Genomic DNA, 16,848 nt, shown 5'->3' with positions numbered 1-16,848 from the left:
GAGCTGAGCTTTAAAACATTTTATTAGATACTACCTTGTTTATATCTGTCGAATATTAATCTTTAGCTTGTTGTCAAAATTCTGATTGCCAAGTCGTATAAGCTAGCTCATTCATTGGTTGCTGAATCAGTCACGCTTCTTGTTCGCACTGTGCTCTTGTTTTGAGCTTATCTAACTTCTTCCTCATAGTAATACACATACATCCATATGCATGTACATATATACATAAGCGCATGTTCACATTTGTTTCAACTATGAATTCTATTGTTATTGCTGTTGTTTTGATATGTTGATGGTTTTATTGACATTAATTGCAATTAGAGAATTTCTCAAAGTGTATTGACTTCGAGTTGCGCCATCGGCTGTACAATACTTTTACGCATACATACATATGTATGTGTATATATGTATATACCATATATATGTACATCACAGCTGTCTTCATATTTGCAATCATGTTTAGTGAGTGTCTTCGCCGAGTAAAATGCGTGCACGTCTCTTTCATATGCTGGGTTGTGTTTTGCAGTTCGAGCAATGCAATATGAAACCTTCGAGAGTATTTGTGGTATGCAAAAGTTTCTTCTCAAAAGTTTTGAAAGCAAAGTATTCGTTAATCGTTAATTGCAATTTGAAACCCAATTAATTAATCATCAATTAGGTAATGTTCATGGGGTTTTAACCACATGCAGAACAGAAAAAACAAGTGTAAAATAATTTTTTGATCGGACATTTTATTTAATAAATAAATAAAAATAGTATGCATTTACAGCTTTTAATGTACTTTAAGCGGCATGGTTTCTCTCGAGCAAAACTTGGCCCATTTCCAGTATTTTCTTTCCATATGAAAAATTAAATATTTCTTCCAACTTCTTATTATTCCAAAGGAATCGGAAAATTATATCTACTTATATTTCTTAAGTGCCCACTTTTAGGTTAGGATTTTTATTGATTATCTACAGCTTAATATTTTTCGTTTTATTCCATTCCTAAGTTTCCAAAAAAAAATTATATTAATTATTATAAATTTGTGTTTTTAATTGCAGATCACCACATCCACTGCCAAAAAGCTATGGGAGAAATCCGATGGCAAAGGTACCACTTCAGGTGGCGTTACTGGTGGTCCATTAAATCCACTACACATCCCCGGCGTTGGCGATCATCCAGTTTGGAAAGATTCCACATGGTCTACACAAGGCGAAAATATTTTGGCACCACCACGGCCACGCACCTTCCCACAAGCACCGGAAACGAATGCGAGCACCAATGCCGGTATTCTAAGGTGAGTGAAATAAAAATTTAACGCATAAACTATCAACTCTTATCTTGCTGTCTTACTTTGACATAAAAAAAAAACAACACAAAAAAAACATTAAAAACATTTATTAAACCTAACTTTTGCAGCCCACGTGACGCCACAAGTGGTTTGGGTGTTAAAATGGTTGAATATGTGTTGGGCGGTTCACCGACTAATAAGGAGAGTCCACTATCCAGCCTTGAGCCCCGTTTGCGTAGTCTGAAATTCGATGATAATGATAAGGTAAGTTTTTATACTAAATAAATAAAATAAATAAATGAAATTTTAAGTTAAGAAGCAAAATTTGCCACACCACCAAATAATGTCTTTCGTTTAAGTCTATGCTTCAAACACTTTTTTGTATCTTATCTTTAGCCTCACGATGACAAAGAGAAGGCCAATTCTCCGTTTGACACAAACGGCCTAAAGAAAGACGACCAAGTAACAAATACTAATGGCGTAGCCAATGGCATCGATGATGACAAAGGATTTAAGTGAGTACTGCGAAATATACATATGAATATTTTCTGCTTATTCTTATAATGTTATATTATATAATACTTTTTAATATTAAGAGATAATTTCTAATTTTCGCCAAAAATTATATAAATAGTAAGGATTATCATATAAAACTAAAAAAAAATACGAATATTCAGACGGTCATGTGCCTAAGTGAATATAGCTCAGTTATAACGGGTTTTTCAATAAGAGCGCTACAAAAGTTTTTTCTAAATAAAATAAAAACGGTTTGTGATATCAAACAAATTCTTTACTCCTGTCAAAATACATTCGATACGGCAAAATAAATGCATGGCCAGGGGCTCGCTTGCAAAAGTCCAGTTAAACCCAATTTTCTACGGGTTTCAAGCATAAATCGGCCGATACTGCTGTTATTTCACGTTTGATATTCGTACGAAGTTTATTAATCGTCACTGGCTTGTTGGCATAGACCATAGACTTGACGTAGCCCCACAGGAATTAGTCTAACGGCGTCAAATCGCACGACCGAGTCGCTCAGGTGACTGGGCCATTTCGTGAGATAACACGTTCACCAAACTTGGTCTTCAATAAATCGATTGTGACTTTTGCTGTGTGACTTGTGGCGCCGTCCTTTTGAAACCACATATTGTCCAAGTCCATATCATTCAATTCGGGCCAAAAATATGCGGTTATCATTGAGCGGTAGCGATTCCCATTCACAGTGACGTGCCGGTCTTGATCAAAACGGAAGAAGTACGGCCCAACGACGCCGCCGGCTTGTAAAACCTCACCAAACCGTAATTATTTCGGTATGCAATGGTGACTCATGGAGTACGTGTGAATTGCTGCCGGAGCAATAACACATATTTTGCTTATTGACGAAGCCATTCAGCCAGGAATGAGCCTCATCGCTGAAGATGGTTTTTCGATCAAAATCCGGATCAGTTTCAAGTTGTTGCTCCGACCGATTCACGAGCATACGACGATTCTGGTGGTCAAGCGGGTTCAGTTCTTGCGTCAATTTGATCTAGTAAAGATGTAGACCGAGATCCTTTCGTAAAATTCGCCACAACGACGTGACAGAGATGCTCAAATCCTGAGAAAGACGTGTGAGAGACTGATTTTGTCTTCCTCAACTGATGCGGCAGCAATATTCTCGACACTACGGGCACTTCTTTGTCTCACCAGCACGGGAACATTTTGTACTGTGCCTGTGGATTCAGATTTTTCCACTAGACGCTCAATTGTTGAACTGACAGGACGATTATGACGGCCATAAATTGGGCGTAGCGCTCTTAAAGTTCGTTAAAGTTAAAGTTTCGATTCGTTATTGGATCGTATATCTTGCCATGGTGAAATGGCAAACCTTACTGAAGAGAAATGTCAAAAGAGCGAGAAAAAATATGGCGTCGTTTGCTGTCCCTATCGGTCTACTTTTGTACCGTCCCTATTGAAAAACCCGTTAGAAAAGCCGAAAAGAGCCAACCTCATAATAAGAATACATACATATATAATTTGTTTTTAAACTTTGAAAAGGGTTGGCCTTGAAGTTCGGAATAGACCGCAGGATACGTCGGATACCAATCAGTTTTCCAGATATCTATGGGCAACCTTTTTAGTCGACGAGATATCTTCACTAAATTTGGCATATGTTATTGTCGAAAACAACGTTACAATATCTGAAGAAATCTCTTTGGTCGGACCACTATAGCATATAGCTACCATACAGTCTGATCGATCAAGCTCAAGTCTTTATATGAAAAACTTTTTTACTTGACAATATATCTGGGCAAAATTAGGCATGAATTATTCTTCAAGCCAATGCTACAATCTCCCAACGAATCTTTCAGATCGCACCACTATAGCATATAGCTACCATACAATCTGATCGATCAAGCTCAAGTCTTTATATGAAAAACTTTTTTACTTGACAAGATATCTGAACAAAATTAGACATGAATTATTCTTCAAGCTAATGCTACAATCTCCCAACAAATCTTTCAGATCGGACCACTATAGCATATAGCTACCATACAACCTGATCGATCAAGCTCAAGTCTTTATATGAAAAATTTTTTCACTTGATAAGATATCTGGGCAAAATTAGGCATGAATTATTCTTCAAGCCAATGCTACAATCTCCCAACAAATCTTTCAGATCGCACCACTATAGCATATAGCTACCATACAATCTGATCGATCAAGCTCAAGTCTTTATATGAAAAACTTTTTTATTTGACAAGATATCTGAACAAAATTAGGCATGAATTATTCTTCAAGCTAATGCTACAATCTCCCAACGAATCTTTCAGATCGCACCACTATAGCATATATGTAGCTACCATACGGTCTGATCGATCAAGCTCAATTCTTTATATGAAAAACTTTTTTACTTGACGAGATATCTTCACGAAATTCATCGCAGATTACACTACAATCTCCGAATATAATGTATATCTGGGAATAGTATTTTATAGTAGCATTCGAAGTTAACATTTTCCTTGTTTTTTTTTTGTTTAGTTACCTCAAGGGTGTTTTGTAACAATAATATTTTCCAATTTTTCAATACTCAATTTCAATTTCAAGATCAAAGTTCCCAAGGCTTTAGCAGCTCACATTTTCTTCCTCAGACAATCAGACAACAAAGTAGCAATAAATAGTATTATTTGCGGTTAGCTTTGTTTGTTTCTGCGGTTTCGCATGCACGTGTGGTAAATTCAGGGTGTCAGGAAGCAATGCAATACGAACTTCGTTACTTATGTATTTATTATATTACTTAATTGCATTAAAATTACATAAGGTTGAATTAAAAAAAAAAATAGTATGGCGAATTGAGGATGAATGCTGCTTTACATATGTATGTATAAGTTTTTGTTGCCTTATACCATGTTCAGACCGACACTTAATCACACGATTTCGGCTGTTGAATGGATTATCCCACTAATCTTAAAAAATTTATCAAGATTTCGCCATATAAAATTACAGTTCCAAATCACTTCATTGAAATGATTTCAGACTGATCCACGCTAAATCTCTCTGTGCGACTCTGATTTTGCGCAATCTACTTACATCAGCACTGGAAATCTGTTACATTAACAGAGCTGATTTAGAAACTACAAAGGGGGAAAAATGTGAACAAACACATTTTTTTTAAAGCAATGAATATAATTTCACCTGAAAATCGACTTAACAAATGAAAAAATGCATCTTTATTTCTATTATATGGAAAATATTAAAAAAAAGACGGCTTTTATATGAAAATACTATATGACAATCTTTCCTTTTGATAAATATTAAGCGATGTGAATTCTTGAATGACAATAACAGCTGTTTTTTGATCTTTCTAACGGCAGTGAGAACACTGTTGGGTTATGAAATGCTTAAACGTAATCTAATCTTTTAAATTTTCGGTCTGAACATGGTATTAGACTTAATAAAAGTAATCGAGGAAACTAACTAACTAATTTATCATAGGAAATAATTTCTAAAAGCAACGGAACTTTAAAATATATCAACAGCATAAAATATATATGTTTGTAGAAGAATTACATCAACTGAGTTTTGCTGCAGTTGCTTCTGCGCAACCGACAATCAATCTGCTGTCTGTCAGCCTCACTATCGCCGTGACAAACCGCAAGACAATGCGATTGCCTCGGCCAGATTTTCTTCTTCTGCCTACCGTCATTGTTTACATTATGGTGTATAGTACAGTTAGTTGTTGTTGTTGTTGTTTTTGTTGTTGGTTTCTTTGTAAACGCTCTTTTGCAGTGTTGGCAGCTGCAGCGTAGTCTGCAAATCGGCGGTTTTTTTTTTTTTTTTGTAGCTTGTGCTGCCTGTGCCTACTCCAGTGCATTTGCACATTGCCAGGCTGCTGCTCGGTCGACCGGAACACCGCTCGCTGCGGCTAGCAATGGCATTGACATTAGAACTGCCAACTGGTTTCTTCAAGGTTCTTGGCACTGCCTCACGCCACCAGACAGCTAGAGCGCACCACATTTTGTGCAACAACTTCAAAGTACTGCAGACACGTCTCCGCCTAGCGTTTGCTGAGTCAAAGCAGACGACCGTCTGTGTTGCTGTTGTTGCGGCACTCAACAACCCAACGCATGCATAACCATCAACAACCGCCTAGTCAGTCATCGCGCTGTAGTCAGGCAAGCACTCGTGCAACGAACCAGTTTTACCAGCTGCTCCAGCTCCCAGCAGCCATAATCCACATTTAGCCACTGTTAATGGTGCGGCAGCAGCAATGAGGTAACGCGCGCAAAGTACATATTTTAGCAACGTTGCAAGTGCTAGCCTAAGTGCGGCTAGAAACTGAACAGAGCAGCGGTCGCCGGTTTGTTGCGTATGACTGCCATCATTGTTTCTTACCATTTTTTGCTGGTTTGTGCATATTTGTTTTTGTTGTTGTACCACCTCACATTATTTTTCCAGCCGTTGTTCAACGTGAACCCCATAACTTGTTGCTGCAATGCTATACATATTAATTTAATTAGTTATTTTCTCATTGCCATGGCTTTTTATGTGCATAAAAATGCAAGTAATTATGCGTACAACAAACATGAGTGATCCCGGTCTGACATGCGGCGGCAGAAACCAGCTCATAACTCGCTAGTCATAACGTAAAATATATACATATAGAATCATCTAAAAGAAAATTGCACAAATATTTGGGTATTAATTCAGTTATAACCGCTTAACGCTCACTTGCTAGAGAGCAACATTTTGAGTTCCCTTGCTCCCGTAGCCGATCTCCAGGTGACCTTACGAAAGTATATCCGATTAGGTTAGGTTATACTGGCACGTTGTCAAGCCATACATAGAGCTATATGTCCTTTGTAATGCCGGAGGTGAGGTCTTCCAGCCAGCCGTTTCCCAGGACAGTCGGGTCTACGTTACCGGAACGGACCTGGATTTTTTTCCGATCAAGGACCGTCAACTCGGCAGAATTATGCCGCTACAACAACAAGGTGTTCTAGCGTCTGTCTCCTGTTTAGCTTGTTACTAATGCCCAATCGGCTCGCTGCCAGTAAGTTGTGACCTGTGACTAGGCCAACAACTCTACTGCGACGACTTTCAAGACGTTGTGTGTAGAAAGTTTGCGTGTTTTCTTTCCGATGCCTTGCACATGATCTTGGCGATCCGGCTTACACCTAAGGCATTCCATCTCACTGTGGTACGTCTGTCAACCCATTCGGAAATTTTGTTTTGTATCGTTTTCAACAACTTGCGTATTTCCTATTTGCTATTTGATTTCCTGGCAAGTCCTTGCGGTTTGGAACCCAGTTGAAGCATCGGCTGATATCTAGAGCCCTACTAAATTAGCAATTTTTGTTCCTTCGTGTCTATGTTTGAAGTTCCTCTAGTGGATCGTGTGCTTCAGCGCCTTCCACCCTCTTTTATTGTGACTTGTCTCCCAGTTAAAGCGTGATCTACCGACCCTCGACCAACCCGGAATGCACTGTAAATGAGTGCAAGGCTAATATTGCCGCTCTGCTAACTGTATGGATGGTCACTTTTCTAAAGGAGGCTGCACTCCGGAGCAGAAGATCTACTGCTACTTTAATGGCTGCAACCATGGGCTTGGAAGACATTCCGAGCACCAACGAAGTATGGATTTGATTTCAGATTTCAGCTTCGTACTTAAGGGTGTTTCTAATAGTCAGTGGCATAAAACATTCTCTAAATTGTAATGTAGAATACTCGCGTGGTGGCATGTATTGGTCGGTTAGAAATTCTGTTCGGTCCAGGTTACGTAAACCAGCTAGAACATCACAGCAACGAAAAGTCATTTTCTGTTTATGGGTTTCCTCTTTTCAATTGCAACAAATTCAACGCACTTACACATATACATACTTATGTACAAAGGTTTTAGCTGTCAGTTACAACCTGTTCCTATGCATACTGCAACAATAGACATTCTACAAGTGCATAGAAGACTAAGCGCTGCAGCAAAGCTACACGAAGTAAATTCAGTTATAGAGAAACGTAAAATGCGCAAAAAGTGGCTCCATATACATACATATACTTATGTATGCGTTGTTGCATAATATGTGCGCTGCGTTCGCCAGTTGTTTACGCCACAGTAGCGTCATTTGGCTTGGCAGTTATTTGAAGTGACTATAGTGACTCGCTGTGAAGCGCTGGCGAAGTCTGCTGCATGCATACTCCGCTCCTTTCCTAAAGAATTTCTCATTGCATGCAACACGCTGGCTTAGCAAAATATATTAACACCTCACAGCGCATCTAAATAATAAGTGAGATTATATACATATGTATATAACTTCATTTACTTTATTTATATGCGCAATTCTTCGCATTATATACACTCTGAGTAAATATATGTACATATGTATATATGTATGTATATTTATGCCATAATACTATATACTTACATTTGGTTTGCGCCATCAAACTAGTTTAACAGAGCAGCCGCCGTACTAATTGTCACACGCTTTATGCTGCCAAGTGTCAGCCGGGCTGCGTATACCCACTCAGTTAGCAACCATGCCACAACATTGTTGTCTGCATAATTCAATGCCAAAAATGTAATTTCGGAGCCGGTTGCTCGCTGCCCAACTCAAATAATAACTCGGCCATGCTCCACTTGCACTTGAGTTCCGCACAAATACATATATGTATATACATATTAATGACATTGCATTATTTAATTGCTTACATACTTATTTAATTGCTATATAAATAAATTAAAAAAAAAAAATTGAGTGCCAATTTGTATACCCTCAACAGGTTATATTAAGTTTGCCACGAAGTTTATGACGCACAGCAGCAAATTTCGCAACTAGTCCCTCAATTTTTGAGATATCAATTTGAAATTTTGCACACGTTTTTTTTTCCCAAGTAGCTGCTTATTTGGCGGAAAGGTCGATATCAGACTACTATAGCATATAGCTGCCATACAAACTGGCTGATTAAATTCAAATCCTTGTATGGAAAACTTTTTTATTTGTCAAAATATCGTCACGAAATTTGACATTGATTATTGCTAAAGCCAGCGCTGTCATATCCGAACAAATTGTTCATATCGGACCACTATATCATATAGCTGTCATATAAAATGATCGATCCCATTCAAGTCCTTGTATGGAAAACTTTTTTATTTGTCAAAATATCGTCACGAAATTTGACATTGATTATTGCTCAAGCCAGCGCTGCCATATCCTAACAAATTGTTCATATCGGACCACTATATCATATAGCTGTCATACAAATTGACCGATCACATTCAAGTCCTTGTATGGAAAACTTTTTTATTTGTCAAAATATCGTCACGAAATTTGACATTGATTATTGCTCAAGCCAGCGCTGCCATATCTTAACAAGTTGTTCATATCGGACCACTATATCATACAGCTGTCATACAAATTGGCTGATGACTGACACTCAAGTTCATGTTCTGTACCTTTTTATGCCAAAAAAACACTCCTGTGCAGGGTATTATAGCTGCGTTGCAGCCGTAGTTAACACCATTTCTTGTTAAATCACTCATTTGCCCTCCTTTTGAATTTCGAAATCAATTTTGCTTGAATTTTTTTATCTTCCTTGTCACTTTGTTCATAAAGAAGGCTTATCCGTATTTCTTTGCGCCTTTCCAAGTACGCTTGGTGCTTGCTGGCTTCTGGCTTTGCTGTTTGTGCCCACTGCGGCGTATGTTTGTATATGTGCGTCATTTGGTGGCTCAGTGGCTGCTGTGCATCGAAAGTAAGTCACCGTAGTTTATCTTTTTCACTAAATTTGTCTCGACTTACTCGCTGCGGGTCTCTCGCGTTGGTAATGTTTTACGAAAAAGTGAAACCACTCCTTTGTTATAAATTTTTTCCCCATAAGTGTATTTTGAAACTTTTATTTTCTTGCATTAGCGCATTTGCTCTCCTCCCAAATTTCTGGGTAGGCACCAGCGCTTTATCACTACAACATTACCACACCGCTAATAATGTTTTGCGTATTCTACCTCAGAGTATCCAAGGCGTTGCAGTTTCCAAGCAACTTGTTTTAGTTGTATAATGTATGTATGTATGTATTTATATCTTTGGACTACGCTGAAAATTTTGAAGGTTAATGTTCGGTTTACTTGCCCACTTTTGATTACTTGATTGCTTGTTGCTGTTGCTATTAGCGTTTTTTTTCATGGTTCGTCTAACTTCGCAAAGCCTTGATTTTAGTTCAGCGTTTACACACTAATACGAAACTCTTAATGGCTATGCGTAGCAATTTAAATTTGTTGGTTCTTCTGGTTTGCAAAAAATGAGTGAACAAAGAGGAATGTGAGGAAGCAATTGCCTTCTGGCAGCATTTTAGGTGAATAACTTTTAAATTATAAATTCTCATAAAATATTCAGTGTTTTTGCATTCCATTAACGCTTTACTTTTAAGTTATTAGTTGCTTTACGAGGGTGCGTTCTTATATTCGCGGTATGGGAGCATAAATTTGCTAATGAAATGCGAAGACTATGCCTGATGAGTTACTTGGCTCGCTGTGGTTATAATTATAATGATTAGACACTCAAATTTATAGGCGTTGCACTAATATCGTTTAGAAGCTCAAGTGAAAAGCGAGTCTGAAATGTCAGCTCATGAAATGTTTGAGTAAAGGGCGAGAAGAGCAAGTTATACCTTAAAATATTACGACTGCAACGACAACTATTGACAAAATACGAAACGACTTTTTCGACTACCCAAAATTTGTATGAGAATCGCGCCGCTTTTCACGACTTCCTTTGTGAGCGTATTCGCTATTGAATATACTGTTATTATACAATTAAAGGTTTGCCTTGTATAACAAATCAAAAGAGTCGTTCAAATCATTTTCAATAATTCCTTAAGTGTCAGCTTTCAAATAAAAAACAGTTGATGTGACGGCAACAACACCCACGTCATGAAAGTTGAAAAGTAAACGGTTATAAATGCGTTGATTTACTTTCAGATATCCCATATAAAAATAATAATAATGAAAAAATAAAAAAATAAGAAAAAAATAAGAAAAATAATCTTAAAAATAATAATACAAAAATAATAATAAAAATAACAATAATAATAAAAAATATTTTAAAAAAATTATAAAAAAGTAATAAAAAAATGTTTTCATTACTTAAAAACAAGATAAAAATAAGTTTAATATAAAAAAACAATGAAAAATAAAAAGATAATGCAAAATAACAATAACAAATAATAAAATAATAAAAATAATAAAAAAATAAAGTTCAAAAATAATAATAAACAAATTTTAAAAGAAATATAAAAAAGTATTAAAAAATGTTTATTAAAAAATATAAGCAAAAATAATTTAATAAAAAATTAAATGAAAAAAATAAAAAATAATGAAAATAACAAAAATAATGAAAAAATAATAAAAAGTTTCATTACGTAAAAAATAAAAATAAACAGCATAAAAAATAATAAAATAATAAAAAAGTAAAATAAAAAGTAATAAAAATATTATATAAAAATTAGTAAAAATAATAATAATAAATAATGTTAAAAAATAATAATAAAAAAAAATAATAAAAATAATAATAAAATAATAATAAAGAAATTTCATTACGTAAAAAAAAGATAAAAATAAATTTAGCATAAAAAATAATAAAAAAGTAATAAGAAAATAATAAGAAAATAATAAGAAAATAATAAAAAAAATTAAAAAAAAGAAATAAAGTAATGATATGATAAAAAAGAAAAAAATAAGTTTAATTACGATAATACGGCTACCCTCGAATGAAAAAATTTATTTATGTTTGGAAGCTTTCTTTTTTTTTTGGGCTGCTATACTGTTAACACAATGCTTTTTAAACAAAAATTACGCTCCAGTCGGAAACATTGGAGACACTATATAAAGTGTATGAGTATATGGTATATGTGTGTATGAATAATCAGCTTGACAAACTAAGCCGATTTAGGCATTTTTGTCTGTTTGAATATACATACATACACGAATTAGTCCCTCAGTTTTTGAGGTATCGAACTGAAATTTTGCACAAGTCTTTTTCGCACCAAGAAGCGGTTCATTTATCGGAATTGCCGACATCGGTCCACTATAACATATAACTGTCATACAAACTGAACGATCGGAGTCGAATGCTTGTATAGAAAGCTTTTTCAATTGACGAGATATCGTTACCAAATTTGGCGCAGGTTGTTGTGTAAGACAGTGTTGTAATCTCCGAAAAAATTTATCAGATCGGATTAGTATAACATATAGCTGTCATACAAACTGATCAATGGAACTCAAGTCTTTGTATGGAAAAATATTTTATTAGAAGAGATAGCTTCACCAAATTCGGCATGTTTTATTGTCCAGGACAATATTACAATCTCCACAAATTTTGTTCAGATCGGACCACTATAGCATATAGCTGCCATACAAATTGAACGATCGGAAGCAAATGCTTGTATGACAAATTTGTTTATTTGTCAAGATATGTATGTTCAAAAAATTTGGTATATATTATTATCCAAGGCAAGGCTAAATCCTCCAGCAATTTTGTTCAGATTGGACCACTATAAAATCAATAAATAACATTTTTTATTAACTTTTTACGCTCCGAATGGTATGATAGTTTCGAAGTTAACGTTGTCAAGACAACAATTATTAATCAATGAAAATATTTTATGAGCTCACAACCATCGCAAGCGCTTATTATCTTCATCCAATTAAAAATCAATTAAAGATTACATCAAATAAAGCTGCTATTAACAGCTGGAAAAAAGCTTAAGTAACGGTAACTGTGCATAAATAATTTAAGTGTGCAAACGTGCACAATCACGCGTCGCAAACAATTACAATGCACACAAAAACAACCATAAAGCTAAATATGCAAATAATATAAATGTCGCAAATATATCTACACATACATACATACAGACATATTATAATTGCATATAACCAGCAGCTGCCAGTTAGTTGATGACTGTTGTGTCACTCACTGACTCACGCCCCACCAACAACACGTTTTTTGCCGGCTGCTGGCCGCGTAACACACACACACACACCACCACGGCGCTCTCGAGCAGCAGCAGCAGCAGCTGTTTTGAGCTTACAGTAGTTGGCGCCGCAGCTTTTGTGTGTTAATGACCTAACAACGAAAACATTGCTGCGCAAAGACAAAGACAAAACCAAAGACAAAGACAAAGTGAATGCAAAAGCAAAAGCTGCAGAGCGACAGAAGGTGAAAATGTTAGCACAAGAGGCGATCGACGGCACCAGCGGAAAACGTGTTTGACTTGAGAGAAAAAAGGCGGGAAGCTAAGCGAACGAGCGCAGCTGGAGAAGAAGTAGAAGTATGTAGTAAAAAAAGAAGAAGGAAGACGAACAATAGAAGCGACGAAGCGGGCGACGACGCAGCAGCTAAAGCTGACAAATTGACCATGTGCGTACACCACGTGTATGTGTATGTTTATGTGCATGTGTATGTATATAAATTATGCTTATTTGTGGTGTTATATAATTTGGCTTTTGCCAAAATAATGGCCAAGGCGCAGTTGAACGCATGCGGCGGCAAAGCTGAATTATGTGAATTTTGTGCGCTTAGTCACGACAAATAGGCTTACTTGGAGAGCTTTTGAGTTTAAGAATTTTCTTTTATTAAATATTTGGTGCATTTGAAATAATTTGTCTAATCTCTTTTGATCAGATCATTTATAATTAAAAATAATAAAAAAAAAACAAAATAATAATAAACAAATATTTAAAAGAAATATGAAAAAGTAATAAAAAAATGTTTATTAAAAATGTTTTAATAAAAGGCAAAAATAAGTTTAATATAAAAAATAATGAAAAAAATAAATAAAAATAATGAAAAAAATAACAAAAAAATAATAAAAAAATAATAAAAATAATAATAAAAATAATAATAAAAAATAATAATAAAAAATAATAAAAAATAACAAAAATATTAATAAAAAATATTTAAAAATATAAAAAGTAATAAAAAAAAGTTTTCATTACTTTAAAATAAAGATAAAATATGTTTAATATAAAAAATAATATAAAAATAAAATTATGGAAAAAATAATAAAAGAGTTATAGCAAAAAATAATAATAAAAAAAGATAAAAATAAGTTTAGCATAAAAAAAGATAAAAATAAGTTTAGCATAAAAAAGATTAAAAAATAAGTTTAGCATAAAAAATAATAAAAAAGTAATAAAAAAATAATAAGAAAATAATAAAAAAATATTATTATTCTTTTATTAAAAATATTTGGTGCATTTGAAATAATTTGTCTAGTCTCTTTTGATCAGATCATTTATATTTTGCGTATTGGGATGATTGCGGCAAGTTTGTTGCTTAAGTCTTTCGTTTGCGCACAGTAAGCAAGCTGAGCGGCGGTAATTTTTTATGCCCTAAACACAAAGTTTGTAACACGCTGGGTGGGAAAGCTCGGAGACTTCAAAAATATATATTTATCACCGATATCGAACCGTTAAAGCATATAGTTGCTATACAAACTGACCGTTGAAAACCATGTTCTTGTATGGACAAATTTTTTATTTGACGAGATATTTTCGCGAAATTTGACTTAGATTATTTATCTAGGCAACGTTACTATCTCCGAAGAAATTTTTCAGATCGGACCGCTATATCATATAGTTGCTATACAATCTGACCGTCAAAATCATATACTTGTATGGAAAACTTTTTCATTTGACGAGATATTTTTGCGAAATTTGGCGTAGATTATTTTCCACGGAAACGCTACTATCGCCGAAGAAATTGTTCAGATCGGACCCCTTTAGCATATAGTTGACATACAAGCTGACCGTTCAAAATTATGTTCTTGTGTGGAAAACTTTTTCATTTGACGTGATATCTTGGCGAAATTTCACATCGATTATTTTCCACGGAAACGCTACTATCGCCGAAGAAATTGTTCAGATCGGACCGCTATATAATATAGTTGCCATACAAACTGACCGTTTAAAATCAATATAAAATTTTTTTATACAATTTTATGTTATAAAAAAGGCACTGGCGAAGAGTATCATAATCAAAGTTAATTTTTTTTTTTGTTTTTGTATAACGATTGACTTTGCATTGCAGAATGTTATATTACATACATATAAAAAATAATACAGGCACAGATTTATGCAAATCAAAGATTATCTCATGAAAAGTATTTCCAAGCCTACTTCGAATTCGTTAATATAGTATAATACAACAACAAAATTTACAAAATCTCACCCAAAATTACTTTTCACCAAATGATAATGTGTGCAGTACTACAACAACAACAAATTAAAATATTCAGCAAAACTATCTTGTCACCAACTGATAATGTATTCAGTTACGACGATCGCGTGCAATTTGTCCCAATCGCATAAGCAACAATTTGTTTACTACAACAACAACAGCGCTACTACTGTTATTTATAAAATCGTTTAATTTCACAATTACGCCTCTATTACTCAACAATTCTATTACATCATATAATTTTTAATTGCTTATCTCCTCTACGTCACTTATTTACCTCACATTCACATGCATACATTTGCATTGCAGTAACTGACCTAGACAGCATCGAATTAAATTGTTGTTTTATTAATGACATTCATGGATTGCTCGTCGCTGCACAATTAATGACTTGACAATTTATCACATCTCATTCTGAGATCTAACGCGTGCTTTGCTGCTGCTAATCGCCTATGGACACAGTCACAGTTGTTTTATTCCGTTAGATGATTTATCAATTCAATTGGATGTAAAATGATTGAAGTATCATCTAAATGCGATTCAGCTGACATAATTGAATTAAAAGAGTCATTAAGTGATATGCATATGGAAAAAAATTACATATGCATGTGTACCTATTCCAATATTTTTTTTTTATTCAAAGTTCATTAAAATTTCCTAAGCTTCGTCAGCAATCAACACATGCACAGATTTAACAGTTTGAACGCCACTGTTATATATATACATATATATTCGTAGCTAAATATTAAAAAAATTGGTTCTTATCTCTACTAAGCGCGTTTGTCTAACACCAAACATATTCCACAAAACAGTTTGAGAGTTAAGGTAATAAGGATTATGTGTGCAAGTGGATTGTCCCAAATTCGGAGTTCCAAAGAATTTCGGACTCCTGCGCGTGTCACTGCTTAGTACAGTCGCACATGTTAAAATACATAAGGTGTATTTCCCTGCTAATGCTTCCGGTTTAAATATTGCCAATGCGTCGGCACTAAAACTGTTTTGGCTTCCACAGAAATTTTGTAGTCAAATTAAATTATTTCAATAGACATTGCGTGGAATTACTGTATCTGGGTTTAGAAATAGAAAAATAATTATTTAGTATACTGTAGTATACTCAACTAAATACATATGTATATACCATGCTAAATACAGTCGAGATTTCACTACTCGAATTTCTATAACTCGAACTCTTGAATTGGCAAATGAAGTCAAATTTCAAGCAAATTTCCTTTCATAACTCGACGAAGTCTGTGGATTATGGTGATTCGAGTTATGGAAGTTCAACTGTATATCTTTATATTTGCATTGTTGATATACATATGTACATATTTTTAATTGTTGATATTTTTTTATTTTAATATTTGTTTTATTTTTTATAATTGTTTATATTTTTTTAATTGTTTATTTTTTTAATTTTTATATTTTATTTTTTCATTTTTATTATCTATGTTTTTTTGATATTACAATATCATTATTTTTTTTTATTTATTTCTATTTTTAATTTATTTAATTTTTTTTTTAATTGATTTTTATTTAATTTTTAATTTCTTTATTTCTTTTTTTTTTATTTTTATTATTTTATTTCTAATTTTTAATTTATTTTATTTAATTTTTAATTATTTAATTTTAATTTTTTAATTATTTTTATTTTTTTTTTACATTTTTGCTTAACTATATTTTATATTTATATTTTTAGTTTTATTTATTTATTTAATTGTTTTTACAATTTCTTATATTCATGTTATTTATTATTTTTATTTTAATTATTTTATTTGTATAATTCTCTTTTATTTTGTTATTTTACGTTTTTATTGTATTTTTGTCCTTGTTTTTACTATTTTTTTATTTTTATTTTTATTATTTTTT

The 16,848-nt window shown here is 33.8% G+C and overlaps 1 protein-coding gene across 1 annotated transcript in view; it reads left to right on the top strand.

The window, feature by feature from the left end:
• The first annotated feature begins 1,049 nt into the window (after positions 1 to 1,049).
• LOC120771243 (maternal protein pumilio) overlaps positions 1,050 to 16,848 on the top strand; it is a 436,886-nt gene continuing 421,087 nt past the window's right edge. Inside the window, exons 1-3 of the mRNA XM_040099163.1 lie at positions 1,050 to 1,279; positions 1,402 to 1,537; positions 1,670 to 1,788. Coding sequence (XP_039955097.1) covers positions 1,436 to 1,537; positions 1,670 to 1,788 — 221 coding nt within the window. The 5' untranslated portion in view covers positions 1,050 to 1,279; positions 1,402 to 1,435. The remainder of the gene's footprint in view (positions 1,280 to 1,401; positions 1,538 to 1,669; positions 1,789 to 16,848) is intronic.

This window comes from Bactrocera tryoni, chromosome 1, assembly GCF_016617805.1.
Source record: "Bactrocera tryoni isolate S06 chromosome 1, CSIRO_BtryS06_freeze2, whole genome shotgun sequence".
Taxonomy (NCBI): domain Eukaryota; kingdom Metazoa; phylum Arthropoda; class Insecta; order Diptera; family Tephritidae; genus Bactrocera; species Bactrocera tryoni.
The sequence above is the reverse complement of the archived record's forward strand: the minus strand, read 5'-3'. Positions and strand labels throughout refer to the sequence as shown.